Here is an 18,361-nt window from a genome sequence, read left to right as displayed (position 1 = left end):
TTTTTTTTTTTTTTCTTTTTTCTTTTTTTAAAAAGAGAAGTAAACAAACAACAAACCAAAAACAAAGAAGAAAAATAAAAAATACACACACACATACAGAGAGAAAGATCATCATTTTGCCAATTTCTATAATTACAACAACAAAAAAAAAAAAAAAAAAAAACGAAGGCAAGAAAGAAAGGGCGGTTATTTGTGAGAAACCCACAAAGCAGAAATGTTAAATAATAAAAATTGCAATAAGTGAAGGTAAAAAAGGGTGGTGAGAAGAAAAAAAAAAAGAAAAAGTTGCTTGGGATCTTTTTCACCTCTTGGCTTTAATGCCGCCGTCTTATCATTTCCATTGAAGCATAAACCACCACTCTTCACCTCACGTGGCAATGGCAGGGAATTGTCCCTGAACCCCTCATTTCTGTGTAAACAAATGAACAAACATAAATATATTTCCCCTCATCTTCTCCAGTACACTTCTAATCCTGCACGATACGCTCGTCTCCAACACCACCACCGCTGTTACAATTTAACGCGAGAGTCAGAGGACCCCTGCCATTCTAAAGTAACTGGTTTCCGGCCTGAAAGGATGTTTGAAGCAGTCACGCCAGCTGGGCACTGAAATAAAAATGGGTTCGTGCTCTTCTGCTGGATACTCAATGACGACTGGGACGTCTCACACGGCAAGAAACCAAAGCAGACAAACAAATAAAGAAAAAAACTCAAAAAAAACCATACATATAATATAATATAATACATGTATAGAAACCAGCTTCCTCTTAGAGCAGACATGCAAGTGGAAGCGGTGGGAATGGCGAAGTTCCGTAGGCGCAAACATTTCCACAAAATACCCACGCAACGGAACGGCCACACACACAAAACAACAACAACAAAAAAAAAAAAAGCGCACAGCATGACAAGCACGCAAAAACTCCCAGCCAAAGCATGTAATGTCCGCCGTTCACTCACAAACAACAGCTGCGGAAGCCACGGGGGAAAAAAAGATATGAACGGAAACCAAAAATCATACCTTTTCTTCGCATCCATAAAAAATAACACACACGCCAAGCGCAAACACAAAAACACACAACAAACAAACAAACAAAAAAAAAATAAATAAATAATTAAAAACGCCCCGTTAAATAATTAAAAAGAAAACAGGAAAACAAACAAACAAACATCTCACCATGTTGGGTAAATACCGGGCTCGAATAGCACCGGCTGGAGACTGTAGGAGTGACACGCGCGCGCATATTTGTTGCTCCTCGTTGAGGACGGCGCAGTGTGCACAGAGTCGATGGTAGCCACCTGTCGTGCCGCGGTGGACCGTTAAAAGCTTGGGGCGTAATACAACAACAACAAGAAAAAAAAAAAAAAAAGGGATGTGAAAGCAAAGGAAACCATAATTAATGGAAATGGGCACAAAAAAAAACAAAAAAAAAAACTACCCAAAGTCTTTTTTTTATGTCAATTTATTTCTTTTCTTTTTCACTCTATCTCTCCGTGTAGAACAAATACTCATCATACGTTTCTTTTCCGTATTTCTCTGGTTCGGGTACATCAAACACGAGGTGTCAGAAACCTCCTCCTCATAACTCTTTCTCCTGGTACAATAAAAAGAAAACAAGAGGGCGCAAACACACACACAAAAAAAAATAAAAATAAAATAATACCCCACACGCCAAAAAACAAACAATCAGTTTTTTTTTTTTTTTTTTCTTCTTCCTTTTAAGGTGGGTATTCTAGAGATGCGTGTGCATGAACACCCACGCCCATTGACTGCAGTGTCTTAAAAAAAAAAAAACATTCTCCCCATTATGAAACAGCGCGCACCCAAAGTCTGCGTATTTATGCAATCAGGCATGCACCGAATAAAGCACGCGTCCATATAAATAAATATAAACATATAAATGTATGTAGATGTAGATATGTGTTCACGCGCACAGACATGATGTTTAACTGAACAAGGAATGGCAAATCAACAACAACAACAACAACAAAAACAAAAACAAAGAAAAAAAGAAGAGGAGGCGTGGGCCTACCATCCCTCCCCTATTTAAGTATGTAAATGCAATAAATTCTCTTTTGTATATGCGTACAATTCTAATTCATTTGTGTTTCCTCTCTCTCCCTCCCTCTCTCTCTCTGTCTGTCTGTCTGTGTCTTCTTCTCTTTCACAAATAAACCTCTTCTCTGCACGCATATCCGTTTCTGTCATATGAGAATTAGAAACTCAAAAAAAAAAAAAAAAAAAAAACAAACAATCCTCACATACAAACAAATAAAACACGCACACACAGAGAAGTAAAAGAAAAAACCGATCCATCCATCTATCCAAAAGGAGGTCCATAGAGGCGGTTGGAAAATTTGTAAGCAAAAGAAAGCGTAGTGCGTAAAAAATATATATATTAAACCCCCCCCAAAAAAAAGAAAAAAAAAAGAAAAAGAAAAAGGGAGTGGGAGTGGGTGACACTGCAGAGCGGGAAAAGTTAACAGAAAAATAATAGCCACACAGGAATACCTCTTGCCTCCTCCCCCGCGTTTCCCGTCAGTGGACAAACGAGAATCTAAACGTCCTGGAGATCACCCTTCCACCACTCCGGATGGTTGAGTATTTTATTCTGATGATCCCCAATTTATTTCCCCTCCCCCCCCTCTTTTGCCTTTCAAGCCACATTGTTTTTTTTTTTTTTTCCTTTTTCTCCTTCTGTCCCTTCTATGTCCGTGTTTTCTGACTCCGTTCTCCGCCTCGCCCCCAACAAATTACCAGCGGAGAACAAACGGGGGCCTGTCATAACTTTCTCCTTCCCGCAAACGTCGCTCTAATGCTTCCATGGGGTAGCGAAGTCGCACCTCGTGCCATTTATTCACTGCACTTATCAGTTCCTTGTACTCCGTCTCATCGGCGTTTTCGCAGACACGGTAACGTAAGAGGAGAGAACACCACTCCGCATCAATCGGGGTCCATTCAGGGGCTTTTTTCTGACGGCTTCTACCAATAGAACCCCCTCGAGGAAATGCCGCGCCGTTTGTTAACGACGCTGTGGTTGACGCGGCGGCTGCGTTTTTCCAGACACCAACCCTTTCTTCGTGTGAGTTTGGAACCGCTGCCCTGTCGCTGAGAACTGTGGCAAATATATTTCTCTCCGGTGTACAAAAAGGGGCTGTAGGGATGAACGCAGGGAAGGTATCGGCATCGCCACACTCATCCGGGAAAGGACGGTCATCTTGATGATGTTGAACTTTTCCTCGAACAAAACGACTCCCTTCTGCGTCAATGTCCCGTCGGTAGATAAAATTTCCCTCCGCCGTTACGCCCACGACTTCGTCATCCTCGTGGTGTGATAAAGCAGCATCATCGTCTACGTCATGGCTTTTTCGTTCTCTGTCGTCCATTTCCCAAGCAGCAACATTATCCGCAGAAGAATCCGTGGGGACACCACGGAACTGAACGTCGCTGTCGCTCATACCCCTCTCGGTACCTTGGCTTGGACCTGCCATGGCATCAAAAATAAAACAGGGAGCCTGCACGCCTTCAATTGTTTCCTCTTGTTTCTCCGTTTCAATCAACCCTTCCTGTCCGTCCTCTATACCCTGCTGCTGCTGCTGCTGCTGCTGCTGTGAATTCCAGTAGAAGTTCATAAAAGGGCAGTTTTTTAATTTCGTTGTGGTTTCCACCACGGATGAAACATGATTAACCTCGTCCCCAGAAGCCAACGAGGCCGAAGACCGTACCGAAGGAAATACAAGAGATTTTGCACGTCGGAAAAATTTAATTGGTGAGCCGTTAGCTGGCGTGGAGAGAAAAGAAGACATTGCATCATCGTCATACCCAATAGAAAGGCTGTTTTTTGGCGATGCTGCTGAGTTTGTTGTCCATGAAGAAGAGGCTTGTGGTTCCGGACTTTCATTAGCGGAACTCCGCATCTCTCTAAAAGCCAAAGCAGCATGTAGACGCATTACCGCAGGGTCCTGGTACCGTCTACGCGAAAGAAGAGCAATAGGCGGCTGCATGAAGCAGTTTCCCAGTTCATCACACAAATTATGTGAAACAACCGGCGGGAAGCTTGAACCACGATGCATACTTTCATCATGGCTCTCTGTTCTGTTGTTGTCACCGTTGTTTGCGCCATGGCCAAATGGACAAGAAGCAGCTGGGCAGTCCAAATGTATTGGTGACGCCGTGCTGAAAGCAGACGCCCTCTTCTCCATATTTGTCATCGTTCTCCCTGATGTATTTCTCTCAACGTTGAAAATGGGCACCAAGAAAGTCCCACACAATTACAAGCCCGAGCGAAAACACACGTACACACACACACACAATATATATATATATATATATATATATATGTATGTATATATAATAATCTGTAAGAAAAAAAAAAAAAAAAAAAAGACACAGCACGCAAGTTCTTTACGCCTCAGTGTACCAGAATATTTATAATATATGTTTTCTTTAAAATATTCGTTCCCCTCCTCTCCTAACTTCAAATGAGAGCGGGTGGTAAGGCGTGTCAAGGTGGGGGAGGTGTTGAGCTTTAACTGAACCAAGCACAATAATATATCTAAATTTAATCTGTAAGTGTAACAATTGCACCTGTTCAACCTCGCTCTCCTTTTCTTTCCTCCAATTTATTCCACCCAAACCGTTACAATTATATATGTATGTATGTATGTATGTATACTTGTCCCTGTGTGTATACAGTTGTAACGGCAAAATGGATGTCTTCCTTTTTCTTTCCCTTTTTTAGTTGCTGAGAGAGGGGTCCAGTCGGTGCTTTACGTTTCTTTTTTTTTTTTTTTTTTTTTGGTTTTTGTTTTTGTTAGTTCTTCAGACTTACACAAAAGTTTTCTTCTTCCTTTTCTTTTCGTTTAGCCTGAATTTCTATGAATGTAAATGCACCCTTTCGTTCTTTGGGAGGATTTGTTCTTTTTTGTTGTTGTTGTTGTCCTTCTTTGCGCTGCGTTGGTTTCTTTCCTGCCTTCTCCCCCACCACCCCGTTTGTTCTTCAGTTCTCCCTCCCTCGCCTACTAAAGAAGCCTTGACGCGTGTTATGTGTCTAGCGGGAGAAGTGGTGGAAAAAAAAAAAAAAGAAAAAAAAAAAGACATGCATGTGAAGCAGGCAGTCGTTGCATAATTTGCAACACTGACACAAGAGCAGGCAGAACAACAACTAACAATAAAAAAAAAAAAAAAAAAAAAAAAAACGACCGACTGTAAGCGTACCCACCCAGTTGCATTTCATGTGTCATTGAATTATAATTATCTCCTCTCGTCTGTGTTTTTTTCTTTTGCTGAAAAACAAACAAACAAACAAACACCGCACTCTACAACTAAAACCCGCTCATACACACTCACGCACACAGAAACAAGAAAATAAATCGGCATATCGACATATATATATATATATATATATATAGAAATATATAGAAATATATAATCTTCATTATGCCGGCTGTCCAAAATTCCGCAGACGCAAAAAGACACAAAATTTTCAAAAAAAAAAAAAAAAAAAAAAAACAACAACGCAAAATTACATATATAGTTTTTTTATATATAATAAATATTCCTTAAGGTTTTCTTTAATCTCCAATCACAAGTAGCTCTAGTGAGCAAACATCAAAGGCGTAGCTCAATGCCGAATCGTCCTTCGTTGCTCCTTCTGCTGCAACATCTGAGGACCACGACAGAAAAGATGACGAGGTGCTCCAATGTGTAAGTGGCGGGGCGTCAAACGTGGCACATGCTGCAGTGGAACCATGCGTTATTGTGTCGTTGAAGAAAATACTGCAACCACCGCCGCCTCCAATTGCAAGACTATGTGACATGGTGTTGATAAATTGTTGATTCCTTCCTGTGGCTCGATATATACGTAATTGTGGTGACACCGATTGGGAGGCGGCTGATGATAGTAGTAACTGAAAAACAAATGTCCCACTGTTACCGTAAAACCGGCGCGTCCCTGTGTGTAAAGGTTCTGATAAACATGCACCAATCACAAGTTTTGTCGGCCCATCCTCGTCACTTGTTGATGCCCTCCGGTTTGTTGTCATAAGTTCAATTACAAGAAGCATAGGCGATATCCTTCCATGCTCCCGTGACGCATCGGCTTCTCGTTGACTGCACGACAGCATAGCGTTGAAGCTAAATCCATGATGACGACTGCTGTAAATAAGTCTCCAGGGCATGAACTGCCATATACTCGGCAACTCTTCGTGAAGAAGTTGTCGTGAATTGGGTGTGAGGACACTCATGCAGTGGGTATTACTCTCAGCTGTCATCTCTTCGCCATTAGCAGCGGCGTTTTCTGCTGCCTCTTGTCCGCGTAGCAGATCATCCACAATTTGCCGTGTTGCCTGCAGTGCCTCTGCAGAACCCGAAGTAAAGGCTGAAAAATCAAAATGAATGGGCGGTGTATACGTTGGTGCTGGAGAATCCCACAACCGAGCAGCCGACCCCTCCGCTTCGCCCCTGTGTTCCTCCGCGACATTTTCACTGTTTTTCATGACATCGGCAGCTGGTGGAATTGAGTTCCTAGTAAAAATGGAGTCATGCAAAAATCCCTTCTCAAGATGTGCGGCCCTCTCCCCATGGTGCCCACTATCTGCACCGTCACGTCGCGGATCATCCCGCACCACGGACATGAACGTCCCACGCTCCAATGCTGCCAAAAGCTTAGAGGTACGGACACGACCTGCACTCAGGCTTTTCTCATGTTTCCATACAGACAGCCACTCGTCCCCGGCATGGCCGTTGAGCTCATTCATTAGCATCCTCGCAGAATTGTTGAGCTCTGGGATAACAATGTCAAGAAGTCCGTCACTGTCATCAGTGCTGCTATGCGGCATCAATGAAACTAATGACTGGGATTTGCTATATCGGCAGGCAATAACCAATAACCGCCATGCCAAATCTTCAGAACTCTTGCAGGAGCCATCAACCAACTCTTCTTCCGGTAATAACGGAAGCCCAACCCCATGCAAGGACGGAAAGCAAAGATCACCTGGCCCTTTTTCCGCCCGTAAATATTCCTTCACCTCAAAGCATTGTGGTAACAAAAGAATTGCACGCAGTTCGCTGCTCAAAAAAGAAGATTTTCTAGCGGTTTCGGTATCTTCACCCCCCTCCCATGAGCCACCCACACTTTTCATAATGAATCGAGCCGTATTCTGCATTCTATTCGCAAAAGAACTTGACCATGTCGAACGCTTCTCGACTGGCTTCATCCCATCCCCTACCGCCCCTCGATTTATCCCGTTTGGTTCTCCGGCTGCAAAAGCGCGCCGATAAAAATTGCTGCTGCGAAATCCCGAGGCAAATGCTTGCGTCATGCCAAGAACTTGCACCGTGAGCCACGAAGGTCCCAGGGAACTGTCGGAGTCATCATTTCTTACATTACTTTCGTCTTCATACCGAACATGCCAAGCGGGTGGAAATCCATGCTGTTCCAATTCTTCCACGCCCGACAGTTTCGCAGAGCTAAGAAAGCAGATTAGCTCATCGCACACCTGGTGCACTGCCATCTCAACTTCCATGGGCGAGGAGGACCCTGACGATACGGACGACTCCACGGTTACCATCACACGTTGGGTAAGATAGTACTCAACAACAAGCATCGCCACCGTTAATACCTCAGCTGTGGCATCTGTATGAGGCTGCCCTCTTTTGAAGTCACGCTCTTCCCAGTTTACACAGTCGCTTTGAGGCAACACACACTGCGCCTGCCACTGAAGGGCACTGTGAAGGTGTAAAAGAAGAAACAAGACATCCTGCGGCGTGGTGCAAAGAAGCAACACAGCACACAAATTGCGCAAACAGACAATGCGGCACAGAAGCGGATAAAGACGTGTCGACTCTTGATACTCTCCCCGAGGCCCTTTTAACTTGCCGCCCTCATCTACGTGTGCTGATTCAAAAGGGTCGGATCGGCCCACGTGTGCTTCCAATGAAGTCCTTTCGCCGTATTCCGTGAAACGATGCCGCGTCATTAAACCGCACACGCCATTAACGCCTTCTTTTTCAGTCCCCTTCTCCGTTGCACCCGCAAGGATAAAAAGCCGCTCCACGTCAATCTCACACAGCCACTGATGTGCCTCTTTCACACATCCCTTCTGCCACAAACAAAAAGCGGTGTTCCACACCAACGAGACAAACGTGAGGGAAATGAAGTACGGCGGCATCGGATTGCCACGTGCAAGAAAAAACTCTTTGGACAGTACATTGGGATGCATTTTAGACAATATCGAGGCAGCCCAAGGTGATGTCGCCCTTTCAGTCAGTTCGGAGGTCTTTATAAAGTGCAACAATGAAGAATCTCCTTCCCTGCGGTATTCCAGCGACAAAACTGTCATCAGCAACTCCTCCACGGTGTAGCATTTTGTGGCAAGCAGCTTCATCACTAATGCAAAATCATAGGCAGCCACAAAATAGTGTTTGCATGCAGCCGCGGAAAAAGCATTACGAAGGGACATTTTCATTAGCTGCAAGTCAGTCCAAATGGCGTTCGATTCTTCCCATGGAGTCCACAATTCAATGCCATGGTCTTCCTTCAACTTTGAGAGAACCGCAATTCCATTTTCCTCCTTTTCCGCGTCCTCCGGAAATGATGGAAATATATGGAGCGGATATTCAATTTTCATTCCTCCCGATTGATCTTCGTCTTGTTGATGGAGTTCCATCATGACATCACCTTCTCCTCGCAACGAATAAACTAGTTTCTTTTGAATTAGCACAGCGTTGTCAACAAGGTGTTGACCACGGTCTCTCAGCTCACTGAGAATCGTTGCTGCCGCCCTCACAAGGTAGTCAACAGCCGCTGACCCGGTCGCATCTATGCCATTCGTAGGCGCTCTCCCAGCCATCACTCCTCTGTCTCGTTTTGCCGCTATGAAACGAAAACACCTGAGAAGTCGCTCTTTTGCAAGTTGCATCTGTGCCAATACCTCGTCCCCATGGGAGAGAAGGTACATGACCCGAAAGTAACTGCTGTGAACAGATGTATCACAGACTGCCAGTGCATGTAACAACTCAACCTCGCTTCTCTCAATAGATTGCCACAAATGCAGCACCTTCTCGTCGTCCACAATGCATTTTCCAAATTCATCCACCACAGCGTTGATTTCATCCATGCCATCTTGACAGCGCTTGATACATCCCTCGAGGTGCCTCACATGCTGCATACGTCGTCCTCACCTTCGTGCGGCAGACGAATACTGTAAAGTGCACGGAGCAATGATTCCACACGCACAAACACAGTGCCTTACGGGATAATATAAAAATATTCACAATATAAACTTGTCGAGATAAATATTTTGGTCCCCAATTGGAAGAGTTGGGAAAAAATCTGTACGGTGCACCCGCAATCACAGAAAAAGAGGGGGAGGGGAAAAAGAAGGAAAGAGAGTGAGAAAAATATCGTTTAGGAGAACAAATGCACAAATACGGCAACAAGAAACAAATTCCACACACACACACACACACACACGGGAAAAAAAAAGAGAACAGTCGGTTATATATAATAAAAATAAAGAATACAAATAACAAAAAAAGGAAAAGAGCATAGATTCCGCACCGTGGAACTCACACAGCGACGTTTGGTGTAGACACACGCCTAGTCAAACAAGCCAAAACCCATATCGTCGTCTTCTTCCTCCTCCTTTGTGTCCTTTGCTGGCGCAGCAGCGGCAGCAGGGGCAGCAGGGGCGGCACTGCCAGCGGCAGGAACAGCAGCGGCGCCCTCTGCAGGAGCCGTAGCAGCGGCAGCAGCGAAGAGACTCTCCAGCGGCTTCTTTTCGAGAAAGCGAGCAAAAATAACGGGCAGGGTGTTGCGCACCTTCAGACCGGCAGCCACACACGCGGCCTCAATGCCCTCCGCCGTGATGGGCAGACCCGCGTCGCTAAGCATGAGGGCGGCGTAGGTGCACGCCAGCGTGTCGTTCGCTTCAACCTTATCGGCCATAATTCCCTTTCTTGAGTGAGCGCACGTATGAGATCTGCCGAAGTGTGGAGCAAAACGCGATAAAAAAGTTATCACAAACAAGGAGACAAATATATAACTAAAATTTAGAAATTCATCAAGGTGTCATGCAACCAACAGACGGGAGCATCTCACCCCAAATTACACTGGGTGGTTTTAAAATTGCAAAATAAATAAATAAATTACAATTCAAACATAAAAACGAGTGCAAATCGGCGTCCAAAGTTTTTTTTTTTTTTTTGCTCCTTAAGCACACAGACACACGCCTAGTCAAACAAGCCAAAACCCATATCGTCGTCTTCTTCCTCCTCCTTTGTGTCCTTTGCTGGCGCAGCAGCGGCAGCAGCGGCAGCAGGGGCGGCACTGCCAGCGGCAGGAACAGCAGCGGCGCCCTCTGCAGGAGCCGTAGCAGCGGCAGCAGCAAAGAGACTCTCCAGCGGCTTCTTTTCGAGAAAGCGAGCAAAAATAACGGGCAGGGTGTTGCGCACCTTCAGACCGGCAGCCACACACGCGGCCTCAATGCCCTCCGCCGTGATGGGCAGACCCGCGTCGCTAAGCATGAGGGCGGCGTAGGTGCACGCCAGCGTGTCGTTCGCTTCAACCTTATCGGCCATGGCCCCTCACGGAAAACATTGGCAAATTTAAAATATCAGCAGAAATAGAACAGAAAAGAAGCGATGACAACAACGTCACCCGTAAAGAAACAAACAACAACAACATTTGCGGTCGGAGAATCACGCAAACCACAACTAAAATCACGCGCACCGATGAAAATTCCCTTCCCATTCTGTTGGTATGAGACGGGGGTGCAAAAAAACATGCAAAAAAAGAAAATAATAAAGAAACGAGGCAAAAAAAAAAAAAAAACCAGCAAAAAACAACATTCAAAAAAATAAAATAAAATAAATGGTAAAAAAAGAAAAAACACAGCCGGGCCTGTTACAATCCAAAAAAAAAAAAAAAATGGTTCTGTGCAGCAGAAGAAGTCAAATCCACAAAAGGCTTTAGAAATGCATAAATATATATATATATTTATTTATTTATATTTCAATTTTTCACCAATGATCTTGTATTTTTGGGGCGGCTCTTCATGTGCCTAAAGTCATAATAATAATCTGCTTTCAACTCTTCCCGGTATTTTTCGGTTTTCTGTGTATATGTCTTTCTCTGTCATCCGCTTCCGCTGGCGGAAGTGTCTGTTGCATCTTCGTCACTGGACTCACTGATTTCCAGGTGCCACTCCCAGAAACGGCCGTTTGGCTGGCTGCATAAATGGCGCGCAAAATAAGGCGTTACGCCAAATTTCAGTTCACGAACGGAAACTCGCAAATTTGAAAAAACGTTTTCTTCCAAATTGCGCATTCTTTTGGTACCAAGAGAAGTTAATGCCGACGTGTCACACTCCTCAAGCACGTCCCGTTCAAGTCGACGAATAACGTGGCACATTGCACGAATAACACGCCGAAGAGTATAAAGTGAATGGGACGGAAGGGCATCGTTATGCAGAATTGCGGTGCGTCGCGCCGTTGGCGGCTGAGGTGCAAGGAGAGATTCTGTCGCGGCATTCGTGGTGCTAAAAGAAGCCACGGAGGGATGGCTGTGGGAGGTGTTTGTCGTCCCGTCTTCATCATTCGCAAATAACCGGCTGGACATCTTACCTTGACGCAGCTGTTGCCATGGATTTTCCCGTGGTGCGGTTGCGTAATCTCCTCTGTGCCGTCGCGTTCCACATCGGTCACGTAGATGGCAAAGCAAATTGGAGAGTAACAGGAAGTATTCGCGACTGCAAACCCTTAACAACAACTGTTCGCGATCCATTGTCTCTCCCTCTTCCTCCAACTCCATATTAAAAAGATGCTCTGACTGGCACCGTTCGTGATGCATGGCGGCAAGGCGCAACAGCGAACCAAAATGATGTTGGGCCAGTGTCGTGCAATAACCTTTGGGGCGGAAAGTCAACCAACAGACAAGTACAAGAAGATAACGCATCGAGGCACGTGTTGTCTGTAAGGGCAAGGTTACAGCGTCCCTGCTCTTAAGCCTTTCCAATGAAATGTGGTAAAGCCAGGTGATTCCCTTTATGGTGCGTTCAATTACGTTTGCTACCTCACGATCCAAAAGAAGTTCTGCAAATAACGCTTCTGCTGAAAGAAGAAATTGTGCCAATTCACACTCTTCTTCGTCGTCGCCCTCCACGAGATGACAGGACTCATCAGGGGTGGACTGCAAGCAACTGCATGTGAAGCACTGCAAAACTCGAAGAGCAGCGTACCCCCTTGACGCGCAAATGGCGCTGATACCGCAGTCGTTATTGCTCCTTTCATCATTTTTGTTTCGACGCCACCAACTCCACCATGCGGAAGGCAATTGCGTTAACAAAAACAAAGCCTGTCTGCGGCTCTGTGGCCACCGCAGTGACGGGGTGCAGGGAGAAAAAACAGGAGACGACACATACAGAAAGGGAGTCGACATCGACTCCAGAGTGCGTGCTTCCAGAAGTGGCTGCAGGGCAGCCAGGATTGTAGACTCCAGATTCAATAACAACGAAGGGAACAAAAATTTGGCCAAGTCCAGTGCTATATGAAAAACAACTGTCACAGCGGAAGGCCATAAAAAACACCCAGGTGGCCTTCGGAGAGTTGTCTCACTCTCCTCGCTTCCGTCATAGGCCTCCAATGGAATATAACGTTGCAGCCAACACCGTACACGTTCCTTCTGTGAAGCAGAAAACAGCTGATTGCCGTGCAATAAACCCCTCTGTGCCATCGTTGTTTCGTCAATATCGTCCGTTTCTTGTAACTTTTGTCGGCGCAAATGTCCCATTTGAGCAATTATATTGAGGGCCACAATACAAAAGCCCTCTAGTGTCGCCACTGCAGTTGATTCCCCTAACCACTCTTGAAAAATCGAGGGAGATAAGGTGGAAATTGGGCTCGTGAAGGCCTCAGAGCGCAGAGCCGTCGTATACAAAAAGGCAGAAAGCCATACAGGAGGAGGTGCTGATGATGATGTCCTGTTCTCTTGATAATATTTCACAAGAGCTCGTTCCAGCTCAAAGGATAACCGTAAGCCAAGAACAAAGTTTAGAGGAAGTTTCATGGCATGTACCACGACACATTCCCCTCCTCTGGCTTGTTTTTGTTCTTCAGCAGAAACAGTAATCGTAACATTGCCTGCATTTATTAAATGTTCACAATTATTGCTTGGCATCAATATTGTTTTTGGTATTATTGATCCGTGCTGAGCATAACTGTTGACTGCATAGCAAGAAGAGCAGAACGCAGCCCCATCCTCTTCTTCTGACACCTCACCATTCATATATCCTTCACCGCGTACTGTCCAAGCAGCACCAGCGTCAAGTACAGGTACCTCCTCTACAGCAACCATTGTATCTTTGCCACACATCGGCTTCATTTGGCGTGCTGTGGTTTCATTAACGGGGCATGGAGTAACGGAAATGGAGGGATTAGATACTGGCAAAGCCGCTGGAACACGAATGATAAATCTCCCTCCACATCCCTCGCCAGCCGCTCCAGAGAGCTGCAGACAGACGTCACAATCGACAGCAAAAACACCTTCATTCTTCTCACAAGAGTGCTTGGGCTGCGCCATACTTCTTGGTGGGATCATTGCCTCTTCGTCCTCAACAAATTTGCTGGCGGCGGTGGCGTTTGCTTTCGCCACATCCAACGAAACGTAGTCGTCCATAAAGAAGTCCATGTCGTTGTTGTGAGCGATCAACTCCGTACCCTCTTCGTCCTTTTCTTGCTCCTCGTATCGCAGCGCATCCACCGCCACGCGGGGAAGGGAAGAAAATAATACGTGGGGCATACGATACTTCGCCTTCGCCCACTGCCCAGGGGAGTGACCTCTTGTGCCCGTTGCTGCCTTCAGTGAGAGAGGAAAATTAAAGCGAAAAAAAGAAATAAAAGACAAACACACACAAAAAAAAAAATAAATAATAATAAATAAATGAATAAAAGAGAACCGCAAATACACACAAAACCATTTAGAGCGTCACGTCCAACAGAAACATCTCCACCCCACCCACCCACACGCACGCACCACATACAGCAGAAAGGAAAAAGACATGATTTGTATCCTGCACGAGAGAAAAGCTGAAAAAACTAAAAGAATTAAAAAAAAAAAAACAACTCAAAGGAAAGAAGGATAAAAGCGACAGCAGAAAGAAAAAGCACAAAAGCCAAATCGAATTGCATGTCGTATTGGAACTTCGTGCTATATCAAACACCGATTTTCCATATCCTTGACGTCCATAATATCTCCGGCAATTTTATGTTCCACAGCATCTCCGGAACTAATAAAATATTGCCCACTCCCTCCCTTCCCTGGAAGAGTTGTTTTATTCATTATAAAGGGGTTTTGTTCTCGTTGTGCATCTACGGGGAGTATCCATAAATGAATATATTAATAAACGCATATATTTGTATATTTATTTATTTACAATTTTATATTATACCACACATGTGACTTTGTTTCATTTCCTCCCTTTATATTTTCACAAATTTACCAAACAATATATTTTTCTGCATCATAAGTTTTTCATGGCATAAATAAATACATATGTTTATATGCGCACAGTTCTCAGACAACTTTTTTTTGTGTAAGAAAAATAGAAAACAAAACAAAACAAACAAACAAAGAAAGAGAAAAAAAAAAAAAAATGTCCACTTAAAAAAATCATCTTCCTATATTTTGTGAACCGCAACAATCAAAGAAACAAAACCAACGTCATATGTATTCAGGTACTTCATTCTTCTTTTGTTAAAAGAGTCCTTCACAGCCACGCTTCCATTTTTCCTTTTTTTTCCTTTTTTTTTTTACTCCTGCAACGGTGGTGAAAACTGCTGGGTTTCGTCTCTCTCCTTCATGAGAAGCTCATACTCACGCCGTCGTCCGTACGGGTACACCAACAAAAGTGCAAGACCACCAAAAAAACACACAAGTGTTGCCCCCATAAAAACATTGAGCGCCTCACCTCGTGTTGGATGTTCCCCAAGTACTTCACCAAACACAACCGTTAAAATCAAATTTGATAAGCATGCTGCCCACATCAGTGTAGGCGCACTTGTTGACTCCGCCATTGGGAACGTGAGCTCAATAACAAACTCAAACATAAGTGGCATAATAAAATTCTGACAGAGGCCAGCCACGCCGCCCCAGAGAATAAATGCCGCAACGACATAGTACGTTCGATTTTCATGCGGAGATGGACCAAACACCAGCATGAAAACAAATATGGACATGTTAATAGTAAGGAGCATAGCAATGAAGACAAGTACGGTTTTATACTGACGCTTACGTTCAACAAAATGCGTAAAAAATGGTGCAACAATAGTACCAAAGACAAGATTCAAAAAGCTAATCCACCCACTCTCTACTTCTGAGACGCCAAATGGACTTAAACACTGAGGCAGTACAGTAGCGACAGCCCATATAAGACCAAGTTCAGCCGCGCTGGCAATCATAAGAAATGCAAAGGAGGGATTCTTCTTCAGCATGCGGAGCGAATCCATGATGGTAGAAAACACGTTGATTGGCTGCACTTCCTGCTCATCATTTTCATCCGTGAGATAAGTGTCTCCCTCTTCCTCAGGCCCCTGATGTTGTTGTTGTTGTGGTGGTGGTTGTTCGGAATCTTGTTGCTGTTCATGCTCGTGTTGTTCCAGCTCGCCGTCACTCTGGCCTATGTGACCTTTAAAAATGTCCCGAACAGCCTTCAAGCGTTTTTCCTCGCCCCTCTGTTGTCGTGCTGCGGCATAGCTTGCCATGTAGCGCGGGCGAGACGGGACAAAAAAGATCGCCATTAGCAGCACGCACGCGCACAATGAAAACTGAAACCAAAAAAGGTTTGCAAAGTGTTTACGCTCCTGCTTCTCCGGCGTTACGAAGAAAGTTGGAACCAACACACCTACACCACAGCCCAAGTTGAGTGCACTACTCAAAACGGTGTTGGCGATCATGCGCTGGCCTTCCGGAAACCAACGATTCGCAATGAGTGGCGGGGTGGCAATTGTGAGGACTTCCGTAATGGAATTCAGCACCTGCGCCATGTATAGCAGGGTCATGTTAGGCCATGCGTAAACCGCGACAAGTTTAAGTGAAGATCCAATGGTATTCGCCGCAGCTGCAATCACAATTCCAACCTTCAGCCCCGTTAACTCGTAGAGTTTGCAGCTTAAGAACACAATAGATACGTACGCAATGACGTACGTGGTGGCAAGATGGTTCACCTGCACAGAACTCATGTTGAAGTACAGGCGAACCTCATCCACAATGGCGCCGAATGTAATCCATTGCATGGCATTCGATATGGATAGAAGGCAGAAGGTTATTCCCACCAAGTACCGCCACGGGTCTCCTCGGAGTCGGGCCGGCGCTGCCGCGGTACACCTCGGCACTTCACCGAGCTCCTGCAAAAAAGAAGGCTCCCTCGTCTCCTCGACGCCGGTCCCCCTCACCCCCGGCACAACACTCATGCGTGAGACTCTTTGCTTTACGCGGTATGCGTCAAAACACCGTCGACAGAGAAAAAATAAATTAAAAAAAAAAAAAAGTAAGGTCGGGCCCAACAAGAACAAAAAGCGCAGCATCCATTAAAAACAACATGCCGGTCTCATTCCGCGGCACTTGGCAAATAAAAAAAAATTAAAAAGAAATGGACGAGAGATGCTCCGGAACATTTTCGTCTGCCTCCCACACCGGCAAGTACGCAGAGACTTCCCCTCCACAAAAAAGAAGAAAAAAAGAGAAAAACAAAAAATTGGGCATCACAACCATCATGAAATGTAATAAAATAATGGGAAGAAAACAATGAAATCCACCTTTATGTGGACTACTTAAAAAATGACTCAATTTAACTCAAAGACATAAATAAAAAAAAAAAACATTGACCGCATTGTGGGAAAGCCAATTGAAACAGCCACAATAAAAAAAAAAAAAAAAAACCACTCAGAAGAGAAAATTGCAAATAATATCTACAGCTTTTAAAATTAATACATAATTATATACAATGAACACAATCAAAAACAACAGAGAATCAAACGGCAACCAGAAAGAAAAAAAAAAAAAAATTATCGCAACAGATATGTTCGTTCAACGGTAACTCTTTTTTTTTTTTTTTTTTTTTTTTTCTTTCTTCTTCGAATTCCATTGCTTGCTAGTTTCCCTTACAAAACAAATACGGTTAAAAAATTCTTCACAATATTATTGTCCCATATCAATTATTTATTTATTTATTTTTCTTCTTTTGCTTTCCAAGCATAACAAATACATTTAAGTGGTGTGTGCTTGTGCGGGTGCGTTTTGAAGGCCATCAACATATCCTCCGCCGACCACAACGTGCATGGGAGGCGCAAATATCACCCTTGATGACCGAATATATAAATATATAAGTAGGCTAGACAAAAATAAAAGTAACAAAATAGTGGCAACGAAATAAAAACACGCGCCTGAATAGGGCCCTACTCCCCACCTCCGCAAGAAAGGGCTGCGGGAAAAGATAAACGGTTCGGCTCAGGGCACCCGGCATCCTCACACCTCAGAGAAGATCTGTCCAACGCTCATGCAACAGTAAGAAATTTGGCTCCGAGACAACGCCGCGACAACCACATGCTCCCCCTTGTAGAGAGCTGGTGTAGCAGGGGGCAGAACGGCAGAGAAGAAAGGGAAACCGCTCTCGCCACCTTCCAGCGCACTCACGCATAAAACCATTCAATCAACACGTGAAAAAACAAGACAGATGCACAAGCGGCTCCCGCATTTATTCATCCTCGTCTGGACGCTAATAATTCCTCCCGTGGGTTTTCACAAATAAAAAAAAACAAAATATCTCCCCCAGTAGCTACTCCCCTTCCAATTATTTCCGCCTGATTACCCAAGCCCGTGCTATTACCGTTATCAACCTTACGCTACGCTTCCGCTTCTCCCTTGAGCACCACCAGCGTGAACAGCAGGTCCAGCAGTGAACCCAAAGTAATTCCAATTGTCGAGTATATGGACCCAATGTTCATGGCCAGGTCACGCTTCTCCTTCCAGACCGTCGTGATGTAGTGGGCCGCCTCGCACAATTCCTTTGACTCGCCGTCCACCACGTTCCTCTCCTGCTCCCCACGCTCGGCGTGCGTCCCTCCCGCATCGCCACTCTTTTTCTGACGCGAGGCAAGAAACACCATGGCCTCATTCAGCTCCTTCTCCTGCATCAGTCGCGTCTCCTCAAGAATGTTGTGGAACACGTTCACATACGAGGCGCCGCCCATAAGTCCCACAAAAATCATCCACACAAAAAGGACAAAAGCAAACTTCAGCTCGCGGTCCATGTTATTCGGGTCCGACATATACTTTAGCTTCGCCTGCAGGAACCATGCGATCGCGTT

At 44.8% G+C, this 18,361-nt stretch overlaps 7 protein-coding genes across 7 annotated transcripts, besides 35 other annotated features; all 7 read right to left on the bottom strand.

Annotated features, from left to right (window-relative positions):
- Positions 1-29: a microsatellite.
- Positions 1-18,361: a sequence feature (heterozygous, Esmeraldo-like haplotype).
- Positions 143-163: a microsatellite.
- Positions 1,060-1,112: a microsatellite.
- Positions 1,340-1,432: a sequence feature (T-rich).
- Positions 1,636-1,660: a sequence feature (AT_rich).
- Positions 1,689-1,718: a microsatellite.
- Positions 1,968-2,000: a microsatellite.
- Positions 2,110-2,164: a sequence feature (GA-rich).
- Positions 2,224-2,249: a microsatellite.
- Positions 2,410-2,440: a microsatellite.
- On the bottom strand, positions 2,752-4,209 carry Tc00.1047053510309.70 (hypothetical protein, conserved; the record flags this gene model as incomplete). Its single annotated transcript, XM_804132.1, has 1 exon — positions 2,752-4,209. The coding sequence occupies one exon, from the start codon at positions 4,207-4,209 to the stop codon at positions 2,752-2,754; it is 1,458 nt and encodes a 485-aa protein (XP_809225.1).
- Positions 3,583-3,609: a microsatellite.
- Positions 4,311-4,351: a microsatellite.
- Positions 4,361-4,383: a microsatellite.
- Positions 4,645-4,671: a microsatellite.
- Positions 4,773-4,810: a microsatellite.
- Positions 5,068-5,093: a microsatellite.
- Positions 5,171-5,196: a microsatellite.
- Positions 5,289-5,309: a microsatellite.
- Positions 5,384-5,428: a microsatellite.
- Positions 5,486-5,509: a microsatellite.
- Positions 5,519-5,557: a sequence feature (AT_rich).
- On the bottom strand, positions 5,572-9,168 carry Tc00.1047053510309.60 (hypothetical protein, conserved; the record flags this gene model as incomplete). Its single annotated transcript, XM_804131.1, has 1 exon — positions 5,572-9,168. The coding sequence occupies one exon, from the start codon at positions 9,166-9,168 to the stop codon at positions 5,572-5,574; it is 3,597 nt and encodes a 1,198-aa protein (XP_809224.1).
- Positions 9,451-9,473: a microsatellite.
- Tc00.1047053510309.50 (60S acidic ribosomal protein P2, putative) lies at positions 9,600-9,947 on the bottom strand (the record flags this gene model as incomplete). Its single annotated transcript, XM_804130.1, has 1 exon — positions 9,600-9,947. The coding sequence occupies one exon, from the start codon at positions 9,945-9,947 to the stop codon at positions 9,600-9,602; it is 348 nt and encodes a 115-aa protein (XP_809223.1).
- Positions 9,664-9,755: a microsatellite.
- On the bottom strand, positions 10,232-10,579 carry Tc00.1047053510309.40 (60S acidic ribosomal protein P2, putative; the record flags this gene model as incomplete). The annotated part of the gene is made up of 1 exon (XM_804129.1): positions 10,232-10,579. The coding sequence occupies one exon, from the start codon at positions 10,577-10,579 to the stop codon at positions 10,232-10,234; it is 348 nt and encodes a 115-aa protein (XP_809222.1).
- Positions 10,296-10,388: a microsatellite.
- Positions 10,776-10,890: a sequence feature (T-rich).
- Positions 10,980-11,021: a sequence feature (AT_rich).
- Positions 11,136-13,796, bottom strand: Tc00.1047053510309.30 (hypothetical protein, conserved; the record flags this gene model as incomplete). The annotated part of the gene is made up of 1 exon (XM_804128.1): positions 11,136-13,796. One exon carries the CDS (start codon positions 13,794-13,796, stop codon positions 11,136-11,138), a length of 2,661 nt encoding a protein of 886 aa, XP_809221.1.
- Positions 13,869-13,947: a sequence feature (T-rich).
- Positions 14,405-14,444: a sequence feature (AT_rich).
- Positions 14,592-14,650: a sequence feature (T-rich).
- Tc00.1047053510309.20 (MFS transporter, putative) lies at positions 14,807-16,579 on the bottom strand (the record flags this gene model as incomplete). Its single annotated transcript, XM_804127.1, has 1 exon — positions 14,807-16,579. The coding sequence occupies one exon, from the start codon at positions 16,577-16,579 to the stop codon at positions 14,807-14,809; it is 1,773 nt and encodes a 590-aa protein (XP_809220.1).
- Positions 15,588-15,651: a microsatellite.
- Positions 16,517-16,542: a sequence feature (AT_rich).
- Positions 16,913-16,933: a sequence feature (AT_rich).
- Positions 17,095-17,129: a microsatellite.
- Positions 17,208-17,229: a sequence feature (AT_rich).
- Tc00.1047053510309.10 (hypothetical protein, conserved) lies at positions 17,897-18,361 on the bottom strand (the record flags this gene model as incomplete). Its single annotated transcript, XM_804126.1, has 1 exon — positions 17,897-18,361. A coding segment is annotated over one exon (465 nt), but the record flags the coding sequence as incomplete, so codon positions are not given.

Source organism: Trypanosoma cruzi, genomic scaffold (genome assembly GCF_000209065.1).
Source record: "Trypanosoma cruzi strain CL Brener 1047053516711 genomic scaffold, whole genome shotgun sequence".
Taxonomy (NCBI): Eukaryota; Euglenozoa; class Kinetoplastea; order Trypanosomatida; family Trypanosomatidae; genus Trypanosoma; species Trypanosoma cruzi.
This window is presented reverse-complemented; position numbering and strand designations above follow the sequence as displayed.